Below are 27,542 nucleotides of genomic sequence, written 5' to 3' on the forward strand. Positions count from 1 at the left end.
AATGTCTGTCACTTCCACTAATGTCATCTTCTCTCTCTGTACCCTAGTGACTCCCCTCATCCGCTCCATCTACAACTTCCTGTAAGGGAGATCACATTCTCCGAAACAGTGCTGATCCAGTTCCACTTTTCCCGAGGAGGCTGCGGTGTCATCCATTGTTTTGAAAGGTGTCACTTGACTGTCAACTCTCCATCGCAGCCCTGCATGGCAGTCAAGAAAAGAACCTCCTGAACCATTCCTGTTTAACTCACCTCCACTGGACCTTGCATATTGTTTTCCATCTCAACATCAAACATATTGAACGATACTCTAAAATTTATATATAAATCGCCCAGTCCTACGTCAGCCCAAACTTACTTTTCCTGACACGTTTAACATTAACTTGTACATAATTCATCCCCATACACTGGAGTATGTCATGAGTACAGATGCCCATCAATACACTGTTGCAGGATCGGTGAATGACACCAACATATGGCACTTGAAGAAAAACTTATGTCCAGTATGTGATAACAGGACATGCTAGTCATCAATTATCAACAGTGTAGCAAGTTGTTCGTTAAGGGCTAACAGCTGGTTAACATTACGACAAAAACTATTTGTTCCGCGTATTCTCTTGTGTGTATCGCGTATCCGTCTCCTCTAGCTGTTGTGGTTGATATGACGTAGGTCCTCTAGCTTTGACCAGACGCAAAAATGGTGACAGCAAAGCACTGTGATGTCACGTGGTCCTTATAAATATATACCAGAAACTATGCACAAAGGACTACTTCACCTGTTGCTGAATTTTTGATGTTATTTAATAAATCAAATTTTTATGTCATGCTTTTGTGTTTGTCAGTACATTTTTCAGCTTAATATTTTTAGTAATGCATGGAATAAAAATAAATTAAAATGCTTAATGATTTATTATTATAACTTAATGTCCAATTGAGTCAAGATCATAAACCATAGTATTTGAATGTGTTGAGGGATCTGACACCTACTGTTCCTGTGTCAAGGTAAGTCTCCTGAAAGGTCAAATGAAGTATGAGACACGTATATTTAATTTAGTTGCTTTAGATAGAGCGCTGGTGGGTGTTTTTTGCATAAAGATATGAAAGTAGAGGAAATAATATATATTATATATAATAATATATATATATATATAGTGACCTATTCTGCCATTATAATTTTAATTTAGTTTTTATTGAGATATAACTTATCCTTATTTAACTGACTGTATGCAAGACAGCTGTGACTGTCTAAGATTGTACCAAACTAGCATTCTTTTGTAGTAAATAAGTAAACTTATTTAGGTTTGCTTGTTGCATGCACTTTACAGAAACTATTAATCCTTTTTGTCAAGATTTTCAGAGTTGTCAGATTTTCTGGTAAGCTACCCTTTGGTTCCTAGTAGTTGAATTAAGAGTACAGTATTTTTGAAAATCTGCTTACTCTTCATGTTAACCCCTCTCTTGGTCTTGTAGTAATAGACCTGTATTTGCAGCAATTAAATATCACCATATTTGAAACCCTTTTAACAATAGACCCAGATAAAATGTACGATAAAAGGCAGATGTGATGCCATTAGGTTCTTAGTGTGACAGCGCTTATTAAATTTAAGCAGGTAATAATGAAAATAGCTCCTCACCACTTTTTATTACATTTTTGGGAGGATGATTTGGATTGATTAATTAAATAAAGTATGAGCACCAAGTGCCTACTGATGTCTGGCAATACAAAACTAACATACTACAAAGTTGTGCATTTCTTTGGGCTACTCAAACAAGCTGCAAAGGAGATCTATGCTTGATTAGTGTTGCCTGACCTCCTTCTTTACTGATTGGGTGATTAGAGTTCAAATCTATTGGCTGTGAAAGCCACAGGGCGGAGTTGATTATCAAAACGCCACCAGGTGTCTAATAAGCATCTGGTGGCGTTTATTAAACGCCTGGTGACGTCACACGCGTGGTGGCGTTTATTAGACGTGTAGTGGCGTTTAATAAACGCCAGGTGGCGCCACAAACGTCGTTCAAAACGCCGTGCGAATTGTAACGAAATGTGACCCTTTTGGCGTTCCATATAGCAGACGCCTCAGACAGCAGCAGAGGGATAAAGGCAGGATTTACCTTGTCAGTAGGCAGGATACAGGTCAGCAACTGGTAAGCAGTCAGCAGGAAAACAAAACCAAGAGATCGTGCCGGCAGAAGACCAAAAACTTGCTGGGATCAAAGACTCAACACACAGGAGGGTAGATACAAGAAAACAAAGCTGGAACACTTGAGGCACAATCTGTCAGGAAACAAGTGCTAAAGGGACGATACATGTTCTGGGAGCTGATGAAGGAATTGGGAGCAGGTGTTCAGGTGGGTGTGGAGGTCAGATGATGGAGGAAATAGGCCTTTTTCAGAGCAGACATTTTGAATGTCACAGCAGGAAAAGCACATGTGTAATTCATACGTTAACAATGGCTCTGTTTCATTTCACTGTATCAGTGAGACAGCATAAACAGTGGTAGTGGCCTGAAACTATGAGCTAAATGGAATGCAGTCTGTATTAATATTATTGATGACACTGTCAAAATTTCTGACAGAAAAAAGGCCTGTATGGCAAATCTTTTAATTACAGGAGACTGCAAACAGGGTGATTAATCAGATGCAGATCATTGTGGAGATGAAATATCTGGTTCTTCATGTTCACCAGCTCACTAACTTTGTTTAACACACAACACTAGTGTACAGGTTATATAGAGCTTTTTCACTTTGAACAGCTGCCTGCTATGGCTGGATATGACTCTGATTAGAGCAGCAAGACTAAACTAAAACAGTAAAGTTGTGGGTCAGACAACCAAAACAATGAGCTGAGAGATGTGTTAAGTGAAAATTCTCTGTGGGTTTGTCACTATAAATAACCCCTTCACATCACACACATCAGTTGACCGATTGTTAATATAAAAATATTGATTTTTCAATCTTCAGGACTCTACATTTGACACAGACACAGTTTGCCCCTTCTATTGAATTTATCTTTGAAGTTTTAATCATGACCCAACAGTTCATGAGAGATTTTAAATAGGTCACCAAGGGGTCAAAAAGTAAAAAAAAAAAAAAAAAAAAAGTCAGTGCCATGGCATCTGTAGAAGTTGTATCACTGCACCGCCACATAGTGAAGTATTAACATTCAGTATGAAGTTTGGAAATATTTTGCAATTGCACTTTAGAACAATTGTGGGGGAAAATGTTTTTTATTTAACTTCAGCTTTTACTTTGGGTTACCAGACTTGAGCTTTATGTCTGTTTGAAAAATACTGTTATACTGCTAAACACACTGTTGAATAAAGGATACAAGCAAAGACAGCTTGAAGCTTTCCGGCATGCAGCCTTTCCATGTTTCTTCTTCAGTAACACACCTGAATAAATACAGCGTCTCTCAACATAAACACAGATAGAGTAAACTGAGCAGCTCGCCAAAGCAGAGCGGCCGGGTCACTACAGGGCAAAGCTGTCTGAAAGCAGATGTAGCAACAGATGTGACAACAAATAATAATTTATCAAAGTTGGGAGGGATGTTCTTGTTGATCCCCTACTGTGTGTGTGTGTGTGTGTGTGTGTGTGTGTGTGTGTGTGTGTGTGTGTGTATACAGAGGCCTGAAGGCTGCAGTTTGGACAGATGGCTTTCACATGGTGGTAATGCGTTTCCTCACAGTGCTGATCTGAGGGAGCAGGAGGGTCGAGGGCCTGCAGGCTGTGTGGGAGGCTGCAGAGATAGGCAGCAGAGTCACAGTCTCACAGTAAACCTTAATGTTCCAACATCATTTCAGACACTTTTTTACTCACTTAGTAACAGTGAAGTGTGGTTTATTTATGTAGCCCTTCAATAAAACAAGGTTCTAGAGGAATCTACCTCTCACTAATCAACAATCAATTTAAGAAAGCACCCAGAGAGCACAAACATCTGCACAATCTTGTTTAAATTTGAATAATTACCTATTTGGCCATAACCTTTGGAAAACCTTTGCTTTTGTGTCAGTTTTGTCAAATGGCAACATTTCTATGCAAGAAAATCCCATGGAATATTTAAATGAGCAAATATACTCTGTGCCAAATTTGGTAAAGATGGATAACATTTTGAGCAGATGTAGTAAAAAATGCTCAATTTGAAATGAAGGAATCATTTTAGGTAGAAAGAGAATAAATCCAAGGAAAAATAGTTCAGGACTAAAGAGCTAAACCTAAATCTGTATATCTGTGGGCAAATTAGTAGTACTTTTTCTCTCTCTCTTCCTACACACACAAACCACAGCTGAATGATGACACTTTTAGAAGCCCACACACTCACCATTGTTTAAAAGCAATAAGGTCACAAATGGAAAGTGGGAGCTTTACAAATGGATCCACTGGAAATCAACCCACTGAAAGTTACAGGTGTTAATTCAAAAGTGCAAATGAAAGTGGATGTTTTTATCATGTCCCTGCTTTTAAATGGAACAATGTTGACAAATTACTCTCTCTGCTCTCGTCTTTGACACCAACTCTGAGAGACAACGTGTGTGTTGGTCCCTCTCCTGTGGAGGCACGTTTACAGTATTTCAATCAGCCCATAATCCAGAGATCCTTCCAGGCTTAGACACTGACTGTACTATATGGATATATGCAGAATTGTCTTCACATAATGTCAGAAATATGACATAATGTGTTTAACACTTATAGAGAGCAGTTCAGTGTTTGTTCTTCGCTTTTCAGGATTTAGTCCCTCCTTACTCTGCTCATCATACTGTATGTTGTTTGCAGTGGTGTAGTCTAATGTAAGTCTAATGTAATGTAATGTAATGTTTAGCGGGTATACTGTACTATATAAATATATGGACCAGAATAGACATATCGAAGTGGGGCATCTGGGTGTCCTCCCCCAGGGAAACTTTGAGCGTCAAATACTTCATTTCCTACATTCTGATACACTTTAATGCAATTTACGGTGGAAATACCTGTATTTAGCCTATCGAAAGAAAACACATATGACAATTCAAAATATATCAAATATATAATGGAAAGTATGTTGTTATATGTTGTCATTGTGCATTTTTAAGTGGGTATATGGAAATCCTGGAGCTTTCTTAGTAGGTATATTGCGTATACCTGCGTATCACATAGACTAGGGACAGATTTGACAGCGACAGCTGCCTTCTCAGCTGCGCGCTCACAAGCTCCACGCGGGACATGACAGAGGCTGGTAGCAGAGTAATCATGGCAAGCGACTTTTGAGAGCATTTTAAGCTTTGTGGCTTTTTGCTAGACGGCGCTCTGAGCCAGACAGACACAAAGCTGACAACCTCACAGATGGATGCGGTGGAGATGGCCTCATACATACACACAGCAGACCGCTGTGGACTTGTGTCGGTTGCACGGACACGCAAGGATTTCCAGAAAAGAGGCTGCATGTGTCTAAGACAATGCACGGACCATCGTGGCTGCGCGACCGGTACAAGTCCATACAGACATTACATAGTATACACTAACACCGTGTAACGCCGATGACCTGCTGATGTTCATTCAACCCGCGCTGGACTCGTTCGTAATGAATCAGCCGTCACTCTGTGAGTAGAGAATCCATCCTGCAGTGGAGTTCAGACACTTCACTGATAAACCAGAGATTGGCTTATATGGTCAAAGATAGTTTTTGTATAAACTTAACTTAACTTCAGTCTCTGCCAGAGACCCCTGCTTTTAAAAGTAACGTAAAAGTAACAAGTAAAGTAAAAAGTTACTTTCCATAGGGGGTAACTAAGTAAAGTAACGGATTACTTTTTTAAGAAGTAACGAGTAACGAGCAAACACTACTTTTTAAAAGTAACTTCCCCAACACTGATAACAGGGCATAGCAGGGCGTGGAGCAGGACCACCGGGACAGCTGCAACCATGATTTTGGTGCCACCCTAATCCAAGGAAACATGCTGGGCGAAAAAAATACATAAGGACTCCGGGGAATAAGCTCCCCAGAGCTAAGTTAGTAACAAGCATTTCTGGGACATGGATGCACACAGATGGAAAGAGAGAGGAGAGAGAAGCTTAGTGTGTCAAAGGAAGCATAATTACTCAGGTAAACTCATCTGTCACTGCTGTTACTCATACTTCATATCTGAATCTCACCCCTTTTTCACTCAACTATACATTTACCACCATGGCTGCTGAACTGTTATCTTTACCAACCGCTCTGCAAAATGCATTATATAATTTATTATATTATTTTTTAAATATTTGTATTGCTTGAAATGGCTTGGTTCTTAAAAATGTGTATTTGGTAGGCGATTATCTACCAACATCAACATCAACACTATGATTTAAACAATAACATGTTGGTGTAGGATTTGTGCGTTTTCCTGCTCTGTTTAGTTTAAACAAGGCTTTCAAGTGCGCTGTCAGTTCATGCTTAAAACTCATCTTGGTCAGCACTCAATAAGAGAAGCCAGTAAACACTCAGATCAAATGCACTGATGAGAAATACGCCATCCTGTGAACAGAGATACATTTTTGACTTGGCAGGAGTCTGCAGACAAACAAGCAGCTCTGTGAGGCTTTACTTAGGTTCAGCGGTGCTTTGAGCTAAATGCTAACGTCAGTGCTAACATGCTGATGTTTAGCAGTAATGTTTACCATGTTTACTATCTTAGTTTAGTATGTTAACATGCTACTAATATGAATATGTTTGCAGGTATTTGGTCGTATTGGACAACTTAAAATGTTGATGGTGGTACTAAATGGAAAAGTTAAGGGGTCAGCTAAATTATTTTTAGTTAATTCGGTGGAAAACATTAATATCTACAAAATGTCATGACAATCTATCCAATAGTTGTCAAAACAAGGTCAGTGGGTTCATCCTCTGGGGACCATAAAATTAACTGCTCAAATAAATTCAGTGGAACAGATTTTTATTAACATGTTTTGTCATGTATGTTTGTGAAAACAGATATCTGTATAAAAGATTCAATTCAATACAGGTTGTGGAATAGTGAACGTCTCCCTCTTTAATGTTGGAAGCAATTTTTTGCTCCCAGCTAGTTGCTGATTTGTCAGTTTTGTGACTCCTTTGTCCCTTTGGTCATCCTTGGCTCCCTGTCCTGTTTACACCTCCTTGGATTTATGGCCACAGTCTCAGCAGCCCCACTGATTACCTTCCTAACCTGCACTGTAAATCTTTGCTATATGAATAACATCAGTCAGTTGGAGTTGCTCTAATGTCTGCAGTCTATACACGAGGGAGAGTGGTTAACATAACTGATATAAAAAACTGTGGTTGTAATTATGTCTGGAAAACCGCTCTGCTCAAAATGTGAATAATGCTGCTCCTTTTATTGGTAGACAGTCCTACAGGATTACCTTTGGCGCCCTGCAGAAAGCCCCCAACTGCTGCTGCTATGTGCAACTGAGCTGGAGAATACATTTCATGTTGAACCAGAGCATCTTTCTTTTTTCTTTAATTTTAATCATTAAAGGTACCCTGTGGATTTTTTGAAAACAAAGAATGATGGAGCGATGTTTTTAATTGTTGGTACTTGTTTAGTTTGTTCCTGTTCCTACAGTATGTCACAAAAAGAGAGAGGTAATACAGTATAATGTATCAGTTACAGTGGCCCTTTTTCTGCAGAACAAGAACTTTTGATACTTTGAGTAGATTTGCTGATAATAGGCCCCATTCTGTGGGGCTTTTGAATGCAGGCCTTTTATTTGTAGTGAAGTATTTTTACATTGTTGTAATGTTACTTTTACTTAAGGAAAGGGTTTGAGTAGGCTTCTTTTTTCACCACTGTAGGATGATAGGTGGCAGCTTGCTGTGATGCTGCAAGTTTTAGGTTTTATTTATTCCCTCTTTTCTGCAATTTGAAGTTTTTTTTTGTTTTGCCTCCATTTCAGACTTTGCCTACACTTATACTTCTTCAGCATCCGCTTTAAAGTTTTCCAGTACCACGCAACAGCTACCTCCCTTTATATGGGATGGCATCACTACAAGATAGAAATATATTTTCGTTATAGGACCCATCAGTGGCTTTTTAGGGCAGTATGTTGGTCAAAGAGGTGAAAGGAAATATCTTGGTGTGAGCATTCAACAAACACAGGAAATAATTAAAGTATCAAACCTTTGTCATCAGAGCTCAAAGTAAACCATTTTGTGTTTCTTCTGGAGTGTTTAGATTTCATGACATGAGCGAAAAAATAAGTTAGAAGTGAAGGCTGAGCAGCAGTGGCAGTAAACAGTCATAACGTAGTGGGGAAATCCTACATTTCTCAAATAGTGGGTTTGTGATAGAAACACATTATATGAACTCTCTTTGGCAAGAAGATTTGTGGTTTGTGATAATAGCAGGGGGAAAAAAGAAAACAATCTCTGCTCTCCGCTGTGCTCTGGTTTGTTCCGTCAGCAGATTTAGTTAAAACTTGGGACAGTCATGAAGATGATATCAGCCAGGCCCAGAGGCTTTGTCTGTTGTTTATATCATAACAGTAACACAAATGAAGAGAGCAGATTTAATTTAAAAGATACAATCCATGATTTATTACAGAAAAGAGTGATATCCAAATTATTTTATGTTACATTATTTTTTATACATTTCAGTATGTTTTTACATGTAAACAAGAACGAAGTAAACAATGTTATTGATACACTTCATGTCACGTATGATACCACCCTACTGTACATTTAAATTTAACATCACTGTGCTTCCTCATCAAGTACATGACTTGTTCAAGCACAATCCTATTAGGAGGCATAGCATGGAACAGAAAGCTTAATCCCTCCCTAGACTGCTATATTTGCAGAGATGTGCAAGGTCATGCCATCATTACTTATTATGCGATACCCATATTGTGCTATCGCCAACAGCAGAAGGCATTCTTTCCACCACTGTGCAGCATTTGTGTTAGTGAGAAGGTCAACCAAAGCTCTCAGAAAGGAGAAGATAACAGAAAAAAGATTAGTGGCTGGTTAAGTCAAACATCCAAGGCCAAATTCATTCATGAAATTGGTTAAACACGTCAGCTGTTAGAGGGTAAACATAATTTTAATTACCATTGAGTGTTCAAAGAGCAATCTGAGGTCAGATTATATAAATAAGTCTGGAGTCCAAGCTTTTATTTAGAAAATACTCTTTACAATTTAAAATTCTGCCACATCAAGAAACATTATGTCTTGTCCAGGCCTCCAAAAAGGATCAACACCGAAAAAGGGAGGTGATATGTTTAAGACGCTGTTAACAACTTTACAGAAAATAGGTCTGCTCAAAGCAGACGTTAGGTCATGCATACTTTACAGTACAAATGTACCAGTACATTTACATCTGTGTCTGTTCAAACTCAAGGATAACAACATGCATAGATTTCCAATGTTCACATAGCAGGGAAGATATCCTGAAAACCTGGACTAGTTTTCTAAGTATTGGAATGAGATTTAAAAATTGTGAAATAAATCATTATGATCAATTGATTGAACAAATTACTTCTTACCAACGACCTGCATCATATGTCTCCATTTTGAACTGTGTGATTTCTGATCTGCTCTAATATACTTCTGTGATTATGCAAAGAAAACTGAAACATGCTTTTAGCTGAGTGTGCACTATAGTCATGCAGATGCACTGCAGTGCAAAAATATATGTCTTAAAAGCAGGACACCTTTAATTGCATCTTAGAAAATATAAAACATTCAGAAGACACCTGAGAAATGTGGACATTACTTTGTTTATCTAAGGGTGAAAACAGGTGAACTCATACTGACAGCACAAAATAAATAGTATAAAAACATTACGTACATCATAAAATGTACAGAGAACAGCAAAATAAATACATTTTAAATAATGTACAATTCTTGTAAAATGAGAAATAAGTTTCAGTGTTGTGCAATGCATTCAGGGAAGTTATATTCTTTATCTTCAGTTGTTAGATTCATGTTTACTAAATCCTAATAACCATCATATGATCAACATGACCTGTACTGAAGCTCTTGGGCCAACGTTAAAGTTCTCATCACCTAGAACAGAGATCTTCAACAGGCGGTCCTCAGAATCAATGCAGGGGGGCCTCCAAATTATTGTTAATTTTTGAAGGTTTTTTAAAACTTAAAAAGTCTTAACATTTGTATCTTACTCACTCGGATGTATATCTTAACATGAATCCAACATATTATTATCAAATATAAATCCCCACCGCTTATTGGCCTATGGGTAAGGTAGTCACTAAGGCCATCCACAGATCATACAGTTAATCCTAAGGATCTAAACGTGTATGTTTAACAATAAAACATGACTTATGAAATCCAGCCAAACCTTATTAAGCTATTTAAATAGCTTAGTATTCTATGGACTAAAAAGGTATGTATAAAGGCTTTAGGCTGCCCTACACGTTATTGTAGGCCCAGTTAATTTTATACAATACATGTAGTAGGGGGTCCCTGCTCCGTCTCTCTTTCAGTTAAGGGGTCCTTGGCTTAAAAAACATTGAAGACCCCTGACCTAGAAAATAGAAACCCCCTCATTAATACTGCTCACTTCACAACTCTCTATCTCAACATGAATGAATCAGGAAATAGTTATGATTCAGGCTCAGCCTCACAGACGGATGCGTCGCTCATGCTGCCTGTTTCCTGAGTTCCCAGACACATGCTGCTCCATGACATCAGAACTGACCAAATAAAAGGTCATGATTATGACATTTAAAAAAAAAAAAAAAACTGATTTCTCAGTTTCACATCAGTAAAGGCCAGGAAGCAGCCAAAACTGCATCTGACCGTGTGCTTAGCAAAGGACTAGAACTGAATATGTTGGTGTACTATGTGAGCGAGAAACAGTGGTTGGATGTTCTTTGCAAGCTGAACATCCAAGCCGCAGGTATGTCTAAGTGATCCAAGTTTCAACCACGCTTCAGGGCTTCCAACAACAAATGAAAAACAGGCTGTGAGCGCAGAACGGAAGAGCAGATTTGTGGCTCCTGCATGCAAGTGTATACATTGTTCATGATGGGAGTCATGTTACAACGTATACCGTATTTCAGAGCCATTGGCTGAGATCCAAACAGGTACTGTGGTACTGTGGTGTGACTCACATCCAAAACAAATCCTTACAGGAGAGTTCAGAGAGTTTACAGAAGATCACACATTAGAACCATGAAAGAGAATATTTCTTGCACTTAAAAAAGCACGTGCAGCACAAACAGGCACTCGTGATGTTGGTGACACAATTGTGGTGCGCACAACTGTAGGCACAGTCAAATCACACTAAGTTCACATTTCCTCAACTCAAGACAGTCAAGCTCAGTAGTACCACAAACAGATAAACACACAGCTCACATCGAGTACAGACACACATGAACCAGGCATTAAGACAGGGACTTTCTCTGTCAAAAGGTACAAAACAATATTACCATGCACTTTATATAATGTCATAGAGAATTCTTTGACAAATTTTCTGAATGCTGTTATTTTTTTCTTGCCGCAAATATTAATCAGCATGCTTCAAGGGCAATATACAGTCGCTTTGCAAAAACAGTGTCCATTGTATTTTGTAGCCACATCACCAGAATCTCTTTTGCAGCAAGAAATGCTAAGTGCCACTGTACCTCTGCCACATATAAGGAAAAACACGGCCATGATGCGAGCGGCACCAAGAAGAGTCAAAGCGGAGTGCTAGCTGCCACAGAGAGAGAGTGCAGGATGGGTGCCAAAAGGGAACAGCGGTGATCTGCAGCCCTTGATCTGCATAGTAAACATTACAATTGCACAGGTTTTCCCAGTGAAGCCATGACACAGCACAGACCCAAGAGGAACCTGATGGAGGAAGCCAGGTGAGGGATGGGCCGGGGCGGGCAGGAGAGGGTCAGAGCCAGAAACTAAGAGCAGCGAATACACTGGACATGGAACAGATGGTGAGGGAGTGGTCAGGTTCAGAGCCTGAAGCCAGACAGGTTTGGGGGAGGATCTGGTTACTCAAGAGGGTGTCTTTGGTGTACAGAATCAGCCGAGTGAAGCCTCAAAGTTAAAATACATAAATAAGCAGGCAGGGGGAGGTTGTGCCTGTGAGTTGAGGGCTGTGTGGCGTGTAGTGGAGACATGGGGGTAAAAGCTAAGGCCACTCGTGGTGATAACGCCCTCCGTTCTTCTTCCTCTCCTTCTGCAGGTGCTCCAGTTCTGCTTCGTACATCATCTCCTGCATCAGGTACTTTTCCCTCCTCATACGATCGCAGAGATCCTTCGGCATGTCCGGAATGAGGTATGCTATGAAGGATTTGATCCCATACACCAGGTGCTGAGAAAAAGCATGAATCATTTATGAGTTACCTTCCACAGGACTGACACGTTTTAGTTGCCAGTATTTGCTGCACAATTGAATAAGCATGCAAAGCTTAATACGGTGTTCACCACAATAAATAACTTTATGGGCCCTGTCATGTTTATAGGTGTATGTTATGCCAGTTTTTCTCACTATACAAATCATTGCACAATGCAGTGTTGTCAGGGCAAAAACATGATGCCTTTTGTTTAGCTGGAACACCATGAAATTTAGGGGTTTATTTAGTCTTTTTTTGTGAAATTCCTCAACCTAGTGCAGCAGCAAGATTCAATTAAAGCATTAAATTCACTTAAATTGGGCTTGTGAGGTTTTAATTTAACATGGACAGCACATACATTAATAACAGGGGGATTTAGTTTTGCTGGTAAACACACACAAAAAAAAATGCTGACAGACCTCAAAGACGATGATGAAGGCCAGCCTGGCAGCCAAGACATGCCAGAACTGCAGGGTGAATTCGTACGGCACTGAGCTCCACGGCGGCGCTCTGTAGTCTCTGTACCTGCAGTATCTGAACTGGCTGCTGTTCTTCGTCTCCCACATGTCAAACACAGACAGGCTGCTGTTCATGTAGCCTCGCAAACACCTGAGGGAGGGAAGGAAAAGCTATCAGACCATAACACAAGCCGGATGTATCTTAAGCTTACACATTATATTTAGTGCTTACTCATCCTCGTGGTGGTGTCCCTTGTCAACACACGGGCCATATTTGAAGGCGTAAACAAAGCGGGGGATGTAGTCTGAGGTAATGGCGATGACAAAGGCGTTGGTGATGACTGCCAGCACACCGATACCTTCGAGGATTCCATGCCAGATACCTGACAGTCACACCAGAGGAGAATAAACATTTTTCACGACTTTATAAAATGTAAAAGAAGACATTCAGTAACATGTTTATAAACCTGCATGCCTTCATCTACAACACATTTTAACTGAAGTTCTGTGTGGCTTGCGAAGCCTTTTATAGGTGAAACAAAGTGCATTAAGCAGAAGATAATGATAAACAACTGAAAAGGAAAATTCTACCCTTCAGTTAATAATTTAATAGAATGAGTTTCAACAGCCTACTGAGATGGCGAAAGAACATTTAGTTTATATATACGCATAAACAGGCATATAACCAAATAGTTTGTGAACTGTGTTACTTAAAATACAGCATGTGTTTTGGCTGCTTTATAATACTGTACTGAGAAACATCATCTCTCTGCCTTTTTTGCATTAGTCTCTGTATGATCCGTAAATGTCCGCTTAAACCTACAAAGGAGCTTTTCTCTTTGATTCTGTGCGACTGAAATATAACATGTTCATTACAGCTGAAGAAATGTTAAATGTTTCAGGCTGGATTGTTCCTTTAATTACAGGGCAACATGCCACAAGAAGCATTTGGTCACATATTATATGGCAGTTGGAGGGTGTTTGTAATCATATGGAGAAGGCGAGGTACAGCATATGGTGTTACAGACGCAGAAGATATGGGAACATATCTATCTCCATAGGATCGAAAATATTTGTTTTCCACAATGTTTTACTGTTGGAAAAGTGGCTTTGATCTAAAAATACATCCATCAGTGTGTATGAGAGACATAGAGGGGGGTGTGGGGGCAGTCAGAAATCACACAGACCTATGTCAGTGGCTCGAGCAGGCATGGGTCTCCTCCACTGAGTGACAAACTTGTAGGCGTCAAGACGAATCTCAATGATGTTGTTAAGCAGAGCCAGGAGAGGAGCCAGCGGGAACGCCGCTACAAAGATGGTGGTGAAGCCAAACTGGAGAACTGCAGATAAAAGAACCGTTTGGATGAACTTCAGAGGATGTCCGTCTCAACTCTGGCACAAACAACGTACATACTTTGAATGTTTTTCTTCCCTCTTCAGACAAATGTAACACTCAAAAAGAGTGTAATGTTTTACCCATTTCAAGGTATTCATCCACCAGTCCATGTGCGTTCATCGGCTGCAGATTCCAGTCTTTGTCCCACTGCGGAAGCTGAGCTTTATTCTCTACATTCTGCCCTCCACCACCTACTTTCTTCATCTTTCTACGGGACCACCAGTTCTGCAGCAAGCTGAAAACGTAGCAAGTAGCTAACTGTCAACTCAAAGCATTTATTTCTGACAATTCACTAAGCACTGCAGGAAGCCTTTTACTAAGCCCCCCACAAGAGAATGTGATGTGTTTCTGCAGGAGAAAAAGCCTTTTCATATGTTAATGAGCTAAAGGACAAAAAAAAAAAATACTACACCGATATTACACAAGGTTTGTAAACTGCCAATCACTTGAATTTGCAGCAATAAGGATTAAATGTGGCATATATGGTTCATAGGGGCAGTGGTGGCCTAAAGGTTAGAGAAGAGAGCTTGTGACCGGGAGGTCGTCGGTTCAATCTCCAGACCAACAGGATAAAATCTGGGTAGGGAAAGTGAAAGAGCAGCGCCTGTCCCTCCCTCATTACCACCACTGAGTTGCCCTTGAGCAAGGCCTTTAACCTCCAACCTGTAGCTGCTCAGGGGCCAGCATATCAGACTGTGGCAGCAGCTTCCAGGTATGAGTGTAACTGTGTGAATGTGATCAGGGCGTTCCTGTAAAAGAGAGGTTGCCTCTCAGTGAACCTCCCCTGATTAAATAAAGGTTAAATAAAATTAAAAAAATAGAGAAAGACCCACATGATTATAATAAAATATTACTTACGGATAACCGAGCTCCATGAAGTTGTTCCAGATTTGTTTGAAGAACATGATGACTCCCATTTGCAGGCACAGATCAATCAAACAGCCACTCGGGTGACACTGAGGAAAAATATATTTAAATAGCTAAACTGTAACATCCATATTTCATGCCCGATAATTCAAAGCCATGAGCGAATCCTGAGATACAACTCATTCCATTCTCATTTTTTGATAATTACAATTTAAAATCCCAGTAATTATGTGGTAGATTAGTGGTTCACATAGTAATATACAGGCGGATCATTAGAAATATGAATTACGTGACAACTCTAAATATATCCTAAAACAGAAGGCAATAATCAGCCCACTTATGGGGATGCCTAATTGCACTCACCTCCTCCAGTCTCCATCGATTAAAGAGTTTATTGTATTTTCCAGGCCTGCCAGCAAACCTGAACAGATTAAGATTGGCAACATTAGCTGCAAAATTCAATCAGAGGAAAACTAATAAAGTCTGAGCATGAAAAAAAGACACTTAAAGGTGCTAATTATGTCTGATAAACCACAGCTTGGTTACATTTTCAAGTCAAAGCAGTTTTTGTAAATGCTGAAACATTAGGTCCAAAAAATAACTATACAGTGAGAAGGGAAAGGATTCTTGGCAGATGTCATGACATGGGAGTTTGAAACAAAACATCTTTGCACAATCACTCATTAAAGTCACTATAAACAGGAACTGTAGAGTTCATGGCAGCCAGCGTACCTTCCGAGAAAGAAAGCGATGTAAAATGTGGAGCTGTTCAAATTTACAAACTGGAACAGGAACATCTTCAGAGAAAAGCTGTTCTCCCACTCAGACTCCGTCCGTGGGTGCTCTGAGGAGGGAGAAACAGGGGTCATTTGGGGTGAATAGGGGAGAAAATTAATGCTTGCCAACCATCTGGGAGGCAAAAGATAATAAAGGTATAAATGCATGCAGCATGTGGACAACGCTCACCTAAATTTGTCAGCAGATAGGCCACCTTTTCATACACCTGACAAGATGATAGTACTCAGCATCAACAGGGAAAATGTTGAGGAGGATAATGATCATGAAAAAGAGAGGCAAACAGGAATTTCAGCAACAACAACAACAAAAAAAACAATAATGAAATGTTTCATGAAAGATTTGCTGTGCAGACACCCACCACGTTGAGAGACATGATGATCATAAAGTTGATGCAGACGCCGGTGCCAGAGGTGGCAAACTGCCAGTTCTTCTTCACAAAATACCAGCGGAAAGAAGCAAACTTCTCCATCGCAATGAGACGGAATACCACCACGGCAAACACGGCTGTCAGAACGAGGGAAATCTAAGCAGAGATGATAGAGAGAAGGAGGCATAAAGGAGGGGATGTTATATATGTGTGTGTGTGTGTGTGTGTGATGAACACTTCACTTGAGGTTGTAGAGGTTTTATCTTATAATGAACTACAGTGCAGCATTAAATGGAAAACTGATAAAAAATTAACCATTTAGGTAAACACTCATTATTCAAATGTAATCGTTAAACAGGAGAAATTAGGCGGTCAGAAAGGCCAAATCCAATATTTCCTCTCAATATGGTTATCATCCAGCAGGGGGAGATGTTATGCCACTGCTGGCACATCATAAACGCTTCAAAAGGTGGCACACAAATTAACAGTGATCTCACTCTGAGCCTGAATCCCAAAAGGGGAGATTATTCAAAGATCAAAGGGTTTACCATGAAGAATATTCCGGACACAGACACCATGAGCCGGCTGAGTTTGTCTGTGAAGGGCTGGAAAGGCTCGGGCTTGCCAGAGATGGGGTTGACTCTCTCCACCCCGGAGTACTTGGCTTCAAACTGAGGCCTTAGCTCCTCCTGATTCACAACACATCCAGTATTAACTATTGAACTGTGTATTCTTCTTCTTTTTATATCACATAAGCAGTGTCAGAAGAAGATGTGCTGCATGAACTAAAATTGTGAGGTAATAAAATGTTTTTTGATTTATTTGAGGATATTGCTGATGTACCTCTTCCTCCTCCCAATCGATGAGATCCCAGTCATAAGTCAGTTCTGCCCTCCTCCTTTTCCAGAACTCCAGGAATACTGTTGCTGCAGAGGGGATCAGGAATCAACCATATTATTGATCAACTTTGATATGTAACACACAGTATGACTGATAATCATGAGACTACAGAGGGCCATTCACTGTGGACACAATGCAGAACCAAAAACACCACATTGCGGCCAGACATCCTGAGTGAAACATAGGCTGCAGTGACGTGCATGGGTTATTATAGAAATTGATTACAGTCATCAGTTCACAGACTGCTTTGTTTCTGTGGAGAAGTCCAAGAAAAGTGGCAACAGCATAGGATTTACTTGTACAATATGTCAACCCCCCAAGTTGTGTCTTTGTGAGGAGAGTTCCATTTCGTGTTAAAAGAAAGACTTCAAAAGTGAGGCTTTCTGTGGGCAGAATTCACTCTGGAGGTATTGTTTCCTTTGTGTCAGACTCTATTGTGACTTGAGCTGTTGGTAATCTTTTTCTGTCAAGACTTTTCATGTATTCCGGTTTATTACAGATACATAACACCAGGGGAAAATGGCTTATATAAAGGCTGAATGTCACGCACACTTCAAAATCAACATTTATGTGGTTCAACATATGTGGAAAAATGTGTGTTAGTAGTATTAGTGCAAAGGCAGTGACAGATGGACCTCACCTCGGAGTCAGTGGAAAAGAAGAGTGCAATTATGTATGATCTATGATGGACAGCACACTGTAACACTATACTACTGATTCAGCCCTTTTGTCAGTTTTCATTAGACATACATATTATACATGTGGGATTTTGTTGCAGCCGTAGGAACGTCTAATGAAAAGTGACATGAGTATTCGATCAGTGCTGTGCAGCCTTAAAACAGCTCTTTTTTTCTTTTCTTTTTTAAAATCTGAACATATTGCATTTGTTTGGAGCTGAAACAAAGAGTCAATTAATCAATGAACAGAAAATAATCCTTAACTATTTTAATAATTGAGTTATTTTTCGAGCAAAACTGCCAAACATTACTCAGTTCCAGATGCATTTCTTCATATTTCATATTTTATAGTAGAGTGAATATTTTATGGTTTTAGACTGTGGGTGAGACCAAACAAGCAATTGCATGACATCACCATGGGCATTTGGACATTTTTACTATTTTGTGGAATCTTTCAGTCTACCCATTTAATCACGAAAATAACCAGCAGATTAATTGATACTAATTAAACTAATTGTTAGTTGTGGCCCTACGTGTGTAATTTGGTAATACATTAAAAGTAAAACTAAATTATTCCAGCGATGAAGATAAATTCGGGACACACAAAGAAATTGTGACCTTTAAAACTCCAGAATATGAATCCTCAGTCAGAAAAACTTCAACTGCTTTTAAAGATGTTGAAGTTTAATATAGCTTGACCCACTTTTGTTTCAAGAGAGAGCAAAGCAGCCTTTTCAGATGCCTACATTCGCTCCCTTGGGCTAACCAATTTTTCATCTCTACCTCGCACACACACACTTACACACAGCAGACCTAGAGTGCACTTACTCAGTGGCGCAGTACTGTTACTTTGGTCCACATTGCCAAAAGCAGGGTTCAGAGCTGCAGACCCCAGCCAGCAAGGATGGCTGGACCTCCCTTGGCTCTCTGGCTCTCCTTGGCCTTCATTTAGCCCAAATACAGAACACAATGTGCCAAGTGTTCCCTTTGGGCACAGGTGATTTTTTACCACACTGGCAGTAGATGGATCTGGCCCAGACGCTGCTCACACTCTACATTACCAAGATATTATAACTGTGGGAACCATAGTTGCAATATACCGCTATCATGGTGCAGTTCTACAGCCGAACGATACCGTCTCCCCCTGGAGAAATGTTTAATTATCCTACTAATTACATCAGGACGGCACAGGGAGTGCAAATGCAGATGTTCAATCAGAAAAACCTGCCAATGATTTATTGTACTGACAAATGTATTACAGAGTGAAGATCTTCTGTATTTGCACTGCACAGTGTTTACTGTATTGAATTCTCGGTTGAGAAGCTTAATATGTTTGGAGGAGTTGAGAGGAGAGTGGAAGCATGAGCACTGACACACTATTGTATAAATATATTTGAATTCCAAAAGGGTTTGTATCAAGCAAAGCACACAGTTGATATAATATAACAAATGTTCGCAAAATTAGGAAAAGGGGACAAAGAAAAACAGCCTCCACCTACCCCAAATAGCCATGAAGATGGCAAAGAACACAGTGCCGCCATTATCAAACAGATGGGTCACCTAGAAACACAAGCACATGAAGGGCTGCTCTGAAAACGTGCTTCCTGAAATGTTGGCATGAAACTGAATTATGACTTTGATATATTTTCAATTTCAACAGCTTCACTTTGGTCAAATGCATGTCATGACTTTGTGTCAACACCGTACTTCAGTTTCTCATCCTTGAGTTTGGGGCCTCACATGAAACATTTCTTACAGCAATAGTCAACATTTAGTGAAATAGGCTTATTTGCTTTCTTCCCGAGAGTAAGTTGTGAAAACTGATACCACTCTCAAATCTATATGGTAAATTTGAATATACAGTGAGCAGCCAATTAGCTTTGCATAAAGACTGGAAACATGGCAAAACAGCTAGCCTGGCTTAGTCCAAAGGTAACAAATCTGGCTAATAGCACCTCTTAAGCTCACTAATTAATGTGTTATATCTCGTTTATTTAATCTGTACAAAAAATGACCTGTACAAATGCTAAATAGTAATGAAAATGGTTGGACAGAGCAAGGCTAGCTGTTGGCCCATTTCCAGTCTTCATGCTAAGCTAAGCTAATCGGCTGCTGGCTGTAGCTTCATATTTAACAGACAGACATAAGAGTGGTGTTGATCTTCTGACTCAACTCTTGGCAAGTAAAGAACGTAATTAAGTGTATTTCCAAAAATGTCTAACCAAGCCTTTAAAAATATATTTTTGTTTCCATATCTTCAATAGAAACTGTATGAAATACTTTTCAAATAGATCATTATTTCAATATAATCCATTGAGACCTCCAAGATCTCTGTGATAATAGCATACTCTAACTCAAAAGACAACTTTTAAACTCTATGTGATGAGAGTTTTTGGACATAAAAATGTTTGTAACAACTTTATAACACGCTAGAAGAGACTGAGAACTGTAACATACTGAAATGTTGTGACTACGGATGAATACCAGAACAGCACTGACCTTCGCGTAGACACAACTGTCACTCAGTGTCCACGGCTCACAGGTTTCCTCACACATAGGACACATGATGGTGGTGTTGGCTTCACAAATCTCTTTACTGGTGAAGCAATAAATCACGAAAGGACAGCAACAATCAAGAATATACATGTTTTCAATTATACATTCTATATTAATATCAATACAACGGCGTAGTGTGCATCTTATATGGTATGCAGATTGTGGGAACTGACCTGACTTGGCTGGAGTCCATAGTGAAGAGACCATAGAGGAAGACAAAAACGCCAACCAGGGCGGCAGGGATCAACATGCCGGTGTACCAGCCCAACCATGCAAAGTAAAGACCGATTTTCTCACCAAAGTACCGCCTGAAAGAGAGATGGGGAAATAAAAAATGTTTATTAAACCTGGACATGTTCACTTGCAGTAATGTTGTGTGTGTAGTTAGTATACTTTGGGGCGGTTGTGGTAGCCTTATGGATAGGGAGGCTACTGGGCTGAAAGGTCACGCAGTATAATGCTGTGGTGGGAAATTAATCAATAACTGTATCTCCCTCCTAAACCATAGCTGTCAGGGTGCCCTTGAGTTAGACACTTATTTCACAACCATCATTATTTCACACATCCAGTAAAGCAGCTCAGTAGCAATTAGCTGTATCAGGCAACTGGTTCCTTGTTTCAGGATAAGGACTGATACACTAGGTTTATCACTATGAGTGAGCCATTTGCCATTGTCATTTGATAGTTATTATAAAAATATTGATTAAAGACGCTTTAAATACAATATACTGCCATAAAGTAGATCTGCTTCTTTATTTGTAACATTCCCACAATACAACTGGAGACGATGGTAACAGTTTGATGAAAATCTCTGATGGGTGACACATATATTAGAGCTGAAAGCAGGGGAAAACACCTAGTCTGGCTCTGTCTAAGTTAACAAAAACATCTGTGTACCAGCATTTCTAAAGCTCAATAATTAACATGTTATATTTTGTTTGTTTAATGTGTACAAGCTATTGTACACTGCTAAAACACAGCCACAAACTGAAGTGAATTCATCCTGAACTGTTAACGTTAACTCCATCAGTTCGGAAATATCAGACATACTGGGATGTTGGGGAACGATAAACACGTTTGTTCAGACAGCAGACTGTGATCAGAAACCTGGATATCTTTATAATTAGGGAGATGAACAACTCTTAATGTTCTATTGAAACAATACGTCCTGGATATGATCAAAGACAGAACGAGGCTCATTATCAGAACACTAGAGCTCATGTAAACATCCAAAATGTCCTCCTAAATGGCCAAAAACAGCTCATGATGCGGTGTTGATTACCTGATGAGGTCCAGAGGCTGGTATTTGTACCAGATTCCCCAGCGGGCCCAGCGCTCATACAGAAGATGCCTGTGGTTCTGGGCACCGTGCGTCTTAATTGGGTGTCTGCTCTTGTAACCACCCTGGTGAGACAAAGAGTTGGGAACTATCCATTACAGGAAGAAGTTAACAGTTTGAAAATTTGTAAATCTCAACAGCTTTTCAGCACAAATAAAAATCCTCTCACCTCATGAGGAGGAAATGCAGCCTCATATGTGTTGTTGCCCAATAACCGGTTGATACCTACAGTAGAATAAACCATGTCATGTCATAGGATGCAGAAATACCAACTACTGTAGAAAAGCACGAGGATGCCACATTAAAAATCAGTATGAGTCATGATTGAGATATGGGTCTGATTCATTTAAACCCACTCTTCCACAGTCCTAACAATGTGTTGCATTATGTGACAAGCTGTATTAAACAAGCACATTACAAGCCTAAAACACTGAATTTCAAATAGCTGCAAACACTTGAAAATAACCTTTTTCATTTTTTTACTTGGTGTAAAATCACAATAAACAGAATCAATTGGCTGCAGGCACTGTACTGTATGAAGCAGTAATGAATGAAATGTTATTTTCCACAGGACAATATGGCATTGATTTGCATTGTCATCCCTGGACTGAAACTGTAGATAGTGAGAGCAGGAGAAGAAAGGGGATTTGAAAAGGATTTTCCACTCTTGTTGCAGACCTGATCTTATTTGTTGGAAAGTAGAGTGGTCAACAGTATTAAAATAATTAACTTGAAATCTGTTCCAGCCCTTCAAGGCCAAACTTTAATCAGCAAAATATGTCAGCGGCAGACAAGATAGTAGATGTGGGAGTAGACAGGCAGTTTGGTAACTGCTGATACCAAAAAAACAGCCAGAAGGAGAGGAGCGATCAGCTACAACAGACACCAAAAGCTCAGCAGCAGCCCACATTTAATCATCCCACAGCAAAACAACAAACAAAGGCACAACCCCCCCCACTACCTTACTGTCACTGCATTAAGCCAAATTAACAGCAAAACCAGTGCCCCTGATTGTTTTAGTAGTGACATAATAAACACAAACCAACCAGCAGGAAAATACAAAGATAACAAATAAAGACTTATTGTGTCTTTTGTTCCTTTGCCACTAGCTGGCATTCATTATTTTGGGCTGATTCTGTAATGTAAGGTTAATGGTGAATAAAGCTATAAAATTAACAGAAACAAACTATTTCTAAAATATTTAGACCCTGACCCCTGCTCCTAAACAGGTCATTATGATGGATACTTGTACATTATTATATATAAATGAGCATGGAAATCCCTCGACACTAATGTGGCACTACTAGAAATATTGTTTGGTACGTAAGGAGCAAGAAGTGGTGCCTTACCCATCTTTAATTTTCCCTCCTCATACTTGGTGCGCTGCAGCACATGATGGAGGATTCTGCTTCTGGTGGAATTGGAGAAGAAGGTCTCTCTATTGTTGATAGTGAAGCTGTAACAGCACACTCCTTCAGTTATTCATCATGTAACAATATATCAATATCATCCAGTTACAGCATTTAACGAGCTGAGCACAAAACAATGCAAAGCTCATTAAAATTCAATTTGTGGTGAAAACTTTGTGTTCATTCCAGCATCATCATTTAAAAAAAAACGTCAAGGCTTCAAGTTTCGTCAAGTTTCATCAAAATGAAAATGAAAAAACAGGAAGGAATGGGGGAGAAATCTAATCATTTCATGCACATCTGTAGTATTTCTTTTTTTTGGGGCTTTTTTCCCTTTATTTCAGAGTGACAGTGGATAGACAGGAAAGGTGGGAGAGAGATGGGGGATGACACGCACCAAAGGGCCGCAGGTCGGATTCCCAGGCCGCTGCAGAGGCCTCAGCCTACATGGGGTGAACGCTCTTACTGGGTGAGCTAGAGGTCGCTCCCTGTTGTAGTATTTCGATATCTTATTTATGATCAGCTTGTCTTGATCGTGAGGGTTCTGACTCACAATTATAAAATATACAAGACTGCTGGTTTCTAATTCCACATCCAGAGCTCAGGACATGAATGGATGTGATGCATGAGAGGGGACAGAGCGATACAGAGCGGGTTAACTATCAGCTATCACTACTGATACAGACACTGGCGTTATGTGACACTGTGTTTCTGTGGTGGCATGAAGGACTGTGTACACGCCCTCCTTACTGATGCATGCGTGCTCTGCTGAAGGGGGCTGTGTAGCAGTCACTTTCTTCCAGGTCAGGCAAGGCCTCTTTGTCCAGCTTCATGGGATTTCTGGGAAGCCAACTTTTTATCTGACGACATCTCAGATGAAACCTGCTGCACAGACACACGGAGAAAACAGGATTAATAGCACAGATTAACATGAAGATTGTTTTCTTTGATTTGAAGCAGTGGCTCTGAACCTTTTTCCCTAACACAACCCTGACAAGCACATCACCTCACACCACTAAAAACAAGTTTACACACACACACACATGTACAGTACACGTACGCATTGCAGGCATCACGCTGCAGACTATATTTTTCCATTTTCAAGTTGCTCAAGACTCCTGAACCTGAGAGTCACTCAAAGTATAATTCTATTTCTTTATATTACAGTCATGATTTAAGACAAGTTCAAGTTTGAAGGCATGCACAGATTTCCTAAATTGTAGGTCCTTTAAATGTTTAATTAACTTAAGAAATAGAAACACTAATAAGAGTCTACAGCCATGCTAGCAGCTTTGTCAGTCTGTACTAAACTAAATGCTACCGCCAACATGCTAACATCCTCACAGTGTCAACGCTAACATGCTGATGTTGAGCCCGTATAATGTTTACCATGTTCACCATTGTGTTAGCATGCTAACATTTGCTAATTAGCACTAATCACAGAGCACACTCTCCAGATTTGCTGGAGAGGTTTCAGGTCAGGCTCCGCTCTGATATGGATTGAATAAATATAAATGTGAATTCTGGGTGAAAACAATCTGTAGCCAGAGAGCTTTTAGTGAACGTTGTTGTAAAGGTGACAGGTATTATAAATAAAGTTATGATATCAACCCAACGGAGCTGTCACCACCTGCACATAGCCCATTTATTCATCTTTACAGGGACGTGAGTTAGTGACAGACCATTAGTAAACACATAAAGCCTATTTACTACTCGGGTAGATTTGATCTGAGGAAATCATAATAGCCCTCATTGTTCATAATGACTAAGATCACTCTCACACAAGACTCAAAGTGCTTTGTTCTTAGTTGGACAGGTGGGCGAGTGATTCTTGTCTGTGTGATCTTTATCTGCTCGGTGTGTGTGTGTGTGTGTGTGTGTGTGTGTGTGTGTGTGTGTGTGTGTGTGTGTGTGTGTGTGTCCTCCAAGCACGACCACTATGTACATATGTTACTGTATATTAAGGTGAAATAACACTATTATCAATATTTATATTCAATATAATCCATATTGTGAACACATTCAACTTTAAGATGTGCAACTGACTACAGCATGTATTTGTGATAGTTTATTGATATAGTAAATCAATCTGCATGGTTAAAAACATTTATAAGCTTTGTTCAAAACAGAGCCAAAGGGTGGAAGCAACATGAGTCACACACCACGTTTGCAGTTTAATGTATAAAAACCAGCAGTCCTTCATGACCAGTAATATCACACTTCACTAACTGTTGCCTGTTCAAAGCTTTACAAGGGCTCATTCATCCAAAGCTTACACATAAACGTCTGCCATCATTGCTGTGGTTCAAACATCATTTCAGTTACCTCTCATCACTGGAGTGACAAACATATTAGGGTGTTTTTTATTAAGAATTTAAAGCTATAGTGTGTAGTTTCTGTCGCCTCCATGAGGAATTCTAAGTAATGACAACAACACTGTTGGCGCATCCACGTGCTACAAGCCATCCGTGATCGCGCCCCCACCCCCCCTCCTCCACAGTTGCTAGTAGCCAAAGAGAACACGGAGGATTAAAAAAACATGATGGACTCTTCAGAAAAGGTAATTATCTTCACTTGAGCTTCTGCGTGGGAAAGTCACCGGACGACACAATCTTCTGAACATAGCCATACTGAGAAATACAGAGAGTTGTGGAGCTGATAGTCTTAATTAGCTTTGTAGCAACTCATTTTGGCAATGGCTTGAATGTAACGGACGTTCCATAATATCAAAAAGTTGAACTGGTATGTATGTATGTATGTATGTATGTATGTATGTATGTATGTATGTATATATATATATATATATATATATATATATATATATATATATATGTATACAAGCGGGCACCATCTTGGGAAAACAGTCATGACCAGTCGAACGCCGAACGCCGTGCTTGAGCTATGTTACTAGTTACTGGTTGCATGGCATTCGTCGTTCAACTGGTTGTGACTGTTTTCCCAAGATGGCGCCCGCCTGTATACGTGAACAGTACTGTCTTTATAAACTATCTTTTTAATAAACTGTCTGTACACTTACAAAGTTCTCAATGCTTCGGTTTACATGTAGGGACCCTCATTATGCTACCGTGGAAGTGTGGTGCTATTTTGAGCCTTGTTAGTGGTATAGAAATAGCGATTTCTTTTTACTTTACCCGTGCCCCGATGACTAACATTATAAGCTAATTAGCGGTTTGCGATAAAACTGGTCACATTCGATTAGCATGAAAACATATCCCAGAGAATGGTCGACTTGGTACGCATGTGTTATTAACCCCTAGGTTCATTTTGTGCCTGATTTGTCCTTTAATGTAGGACCCAGGTCACTAATAAAATCTCAATTGATAAAATATGTTTTTAGGGTCTTTGAAGTAATAATCTCGAAGATTTTCATTTAAATAAATGTCTTTAAATCACTAACTATCACTGAAGTGATTGAGCCTATGGCCCACTGATAAAAGCGGTACGCTTCTGTGCATTCGCAGTATTTTGAGCTTGGTTTCTGTGGCGACATTCCTGGGAAAAATCAGAAGTGGCGCATAGACATAAATAGGCAAAGTAAAGTAATTCTGCACATTGTAATCAAAACAATACACATACGATTGTGTACTACTACAGGTTATGTTTATTAAATTAAGCCCAAAATATGTTGCTGACTAGAAATCGCTAGTATCAGCTAGTGCTAGCTAACGTCAACGTTCGGTAGCCGCTAGCTAACGTTAACGTTAGGTAGCCTAACCTGAACCCTGCCAATGGCACAATGTTTAGCTAGCCAGCTTGTGACTTTGCCTGGAACGCTACCAAGTCGTGAGTCGTGACTTGAAGTCCTAATTTACGGGCTAAAAATTGTGTCTAGAACGCAGCATCTGCTAGCGTTGCGAGAAAACAGTCACTATGGCCGAACAAACAAAGAAGAGAACGATGACTACAGACAATGAAAATTAAAAAAACAAGTGAAAGTGAGATTCAAAAACACACCTGCAATTACCGCTTCTCGCCATAGGTGGCACCAAAGGGAACGAAACAGATATTCGAGATTGTAACTTTAAAGCAAAAGAGGGTTTGTATACTACACATAATTAAAATACACATGCAGTATGTTAACCAAAGTTCAATCAAAAGATGCTGCTATAAAAAGTATTTCAGTGATATGTTGTTAGACTGTTTCTATCTGAATTCCAGTGAGATGGAAATTTGGAGTTCTGTGCAGAGCTTGGGCAACTCTTGAACATCACATCAAAGTGCGAGTGCATCTCTCTAAAAATAGTATGCTAATCAGCCTGTGCAGCTCCATTTACTTGACTGAAGTATTACAATTTTTTATAGAAAAGCACCGTCAAGTTTACAGTATTGTACTCTCAACAAAGTGCCTGACGTGCAGGATGCTGTGCTTTTTGAAAAGGTTGGAAAGTTTAATTAATCACATTAATGTAAACAAACATTGCAACAGTCTCTTGACGACTCTCTAACCATTTCAGTTATTGCTAC

At 39.7% G+C, this 27,542-nt stretch overlaps 1 protein-coding gene across 8 annotated transcripts in view; it reads right to left on the bottom strand.

Annotated features, from left to right (window-relative positions):
• Positions 1-27,542, bottom strand: part of ano3 (anoctamin 3) — a 58,291-nt gene that overhangs the window by 7,344 nt on the left and 23,405 nt on the right. For 4 of the 8 annotated variants that reach the window (XM_031282945.2, XM_031282943.2, XM_036002796.1 and 1 more), the window contains exons 7-25: positions 23,808-23,942; positions 22,998-23,104; positions 21,818-21,873; positions 21,592-21,713; positions 20,483-20,617; positions 20,253-20,349; positions 19,253-19,313; positions 17,020-17,102; positions 16,725-16,865; positions 16,168-16,332; positions 15,978-16,014; positions 15,744-15,855; positions 15,375-15,432; positions 15,003-15,100; positions 14,225-14,379; positions 13,936-14,088; positions 12,981-13,131; positions 12,710-12,899; positions 8,501-12,268 (exon numbers count right to left, since the gene is read on the bottom strand). In XM_031282945.2, the coding sequence (XP_031138805.1) occupies positions 12,086-12,268; positions 12,710-12,899; positions 12,981-13,131; positions 13,936-14,088; positions 14,225-14,379; positions 15,003-15,100; positions 15,375-15,432; positions 15,744-15,855; positions 15,978-16,014; positions 16,168-16,332; positions 16,725-16,865; positions 17,020-17,102; positions 19,253-19,313; positions 20,253-20,349; positions 20,483-20,617; positions 21,592-21,713; positions 21,818-21,873; positions 22,998-23,104; positions 23,808-23,942 (2,239 nt within the window). In that variant the 3' untranslated portion in view covers positions 8,501-12,085. Of the gene's footprint in view, positions 1-6,028; positions 6,047-8,500; positions 12,269-12,709; positions 12,900-12,980; positions 13,132-13,935; positions 14,089-14,224; positions 14,380-15,002; positions 15,101-15,374; positions 15,433-15,743; positions 15,856-15,977; positions 16,015-16,167; positions 16,333-16,724; positions 16,866-17,019; positions 17,103-19,252; positions 19,314-20,252; positions 20,350-20,482; positions 20,618-21,591; positions 21,714-21,817; positions 21,874-22,997; positions 23,105-23,807; positions 23,943-27,542 lie in introns of those variants that run through there. The other 4 variants (XM_036002794.1, XM_036002795.1, XM_031282944.2 and 1 more) reach the window with 4 other exon arrangements.

This window comes from Sander lucioperca, chromosome 7 (genome assembly GCF_008315115.2).
Source record: "Sander lucioperca isolate FBNREF2018 chromosome 7, SLUC_FBN_1.2, whole genome shotgun sequence".
Classification (NCBI taxonomy): Eukaryota; Metazoa; Chordata; class Actinopteri; order Perciformes; family Percidae; genus Sander; species Sander lucioperca.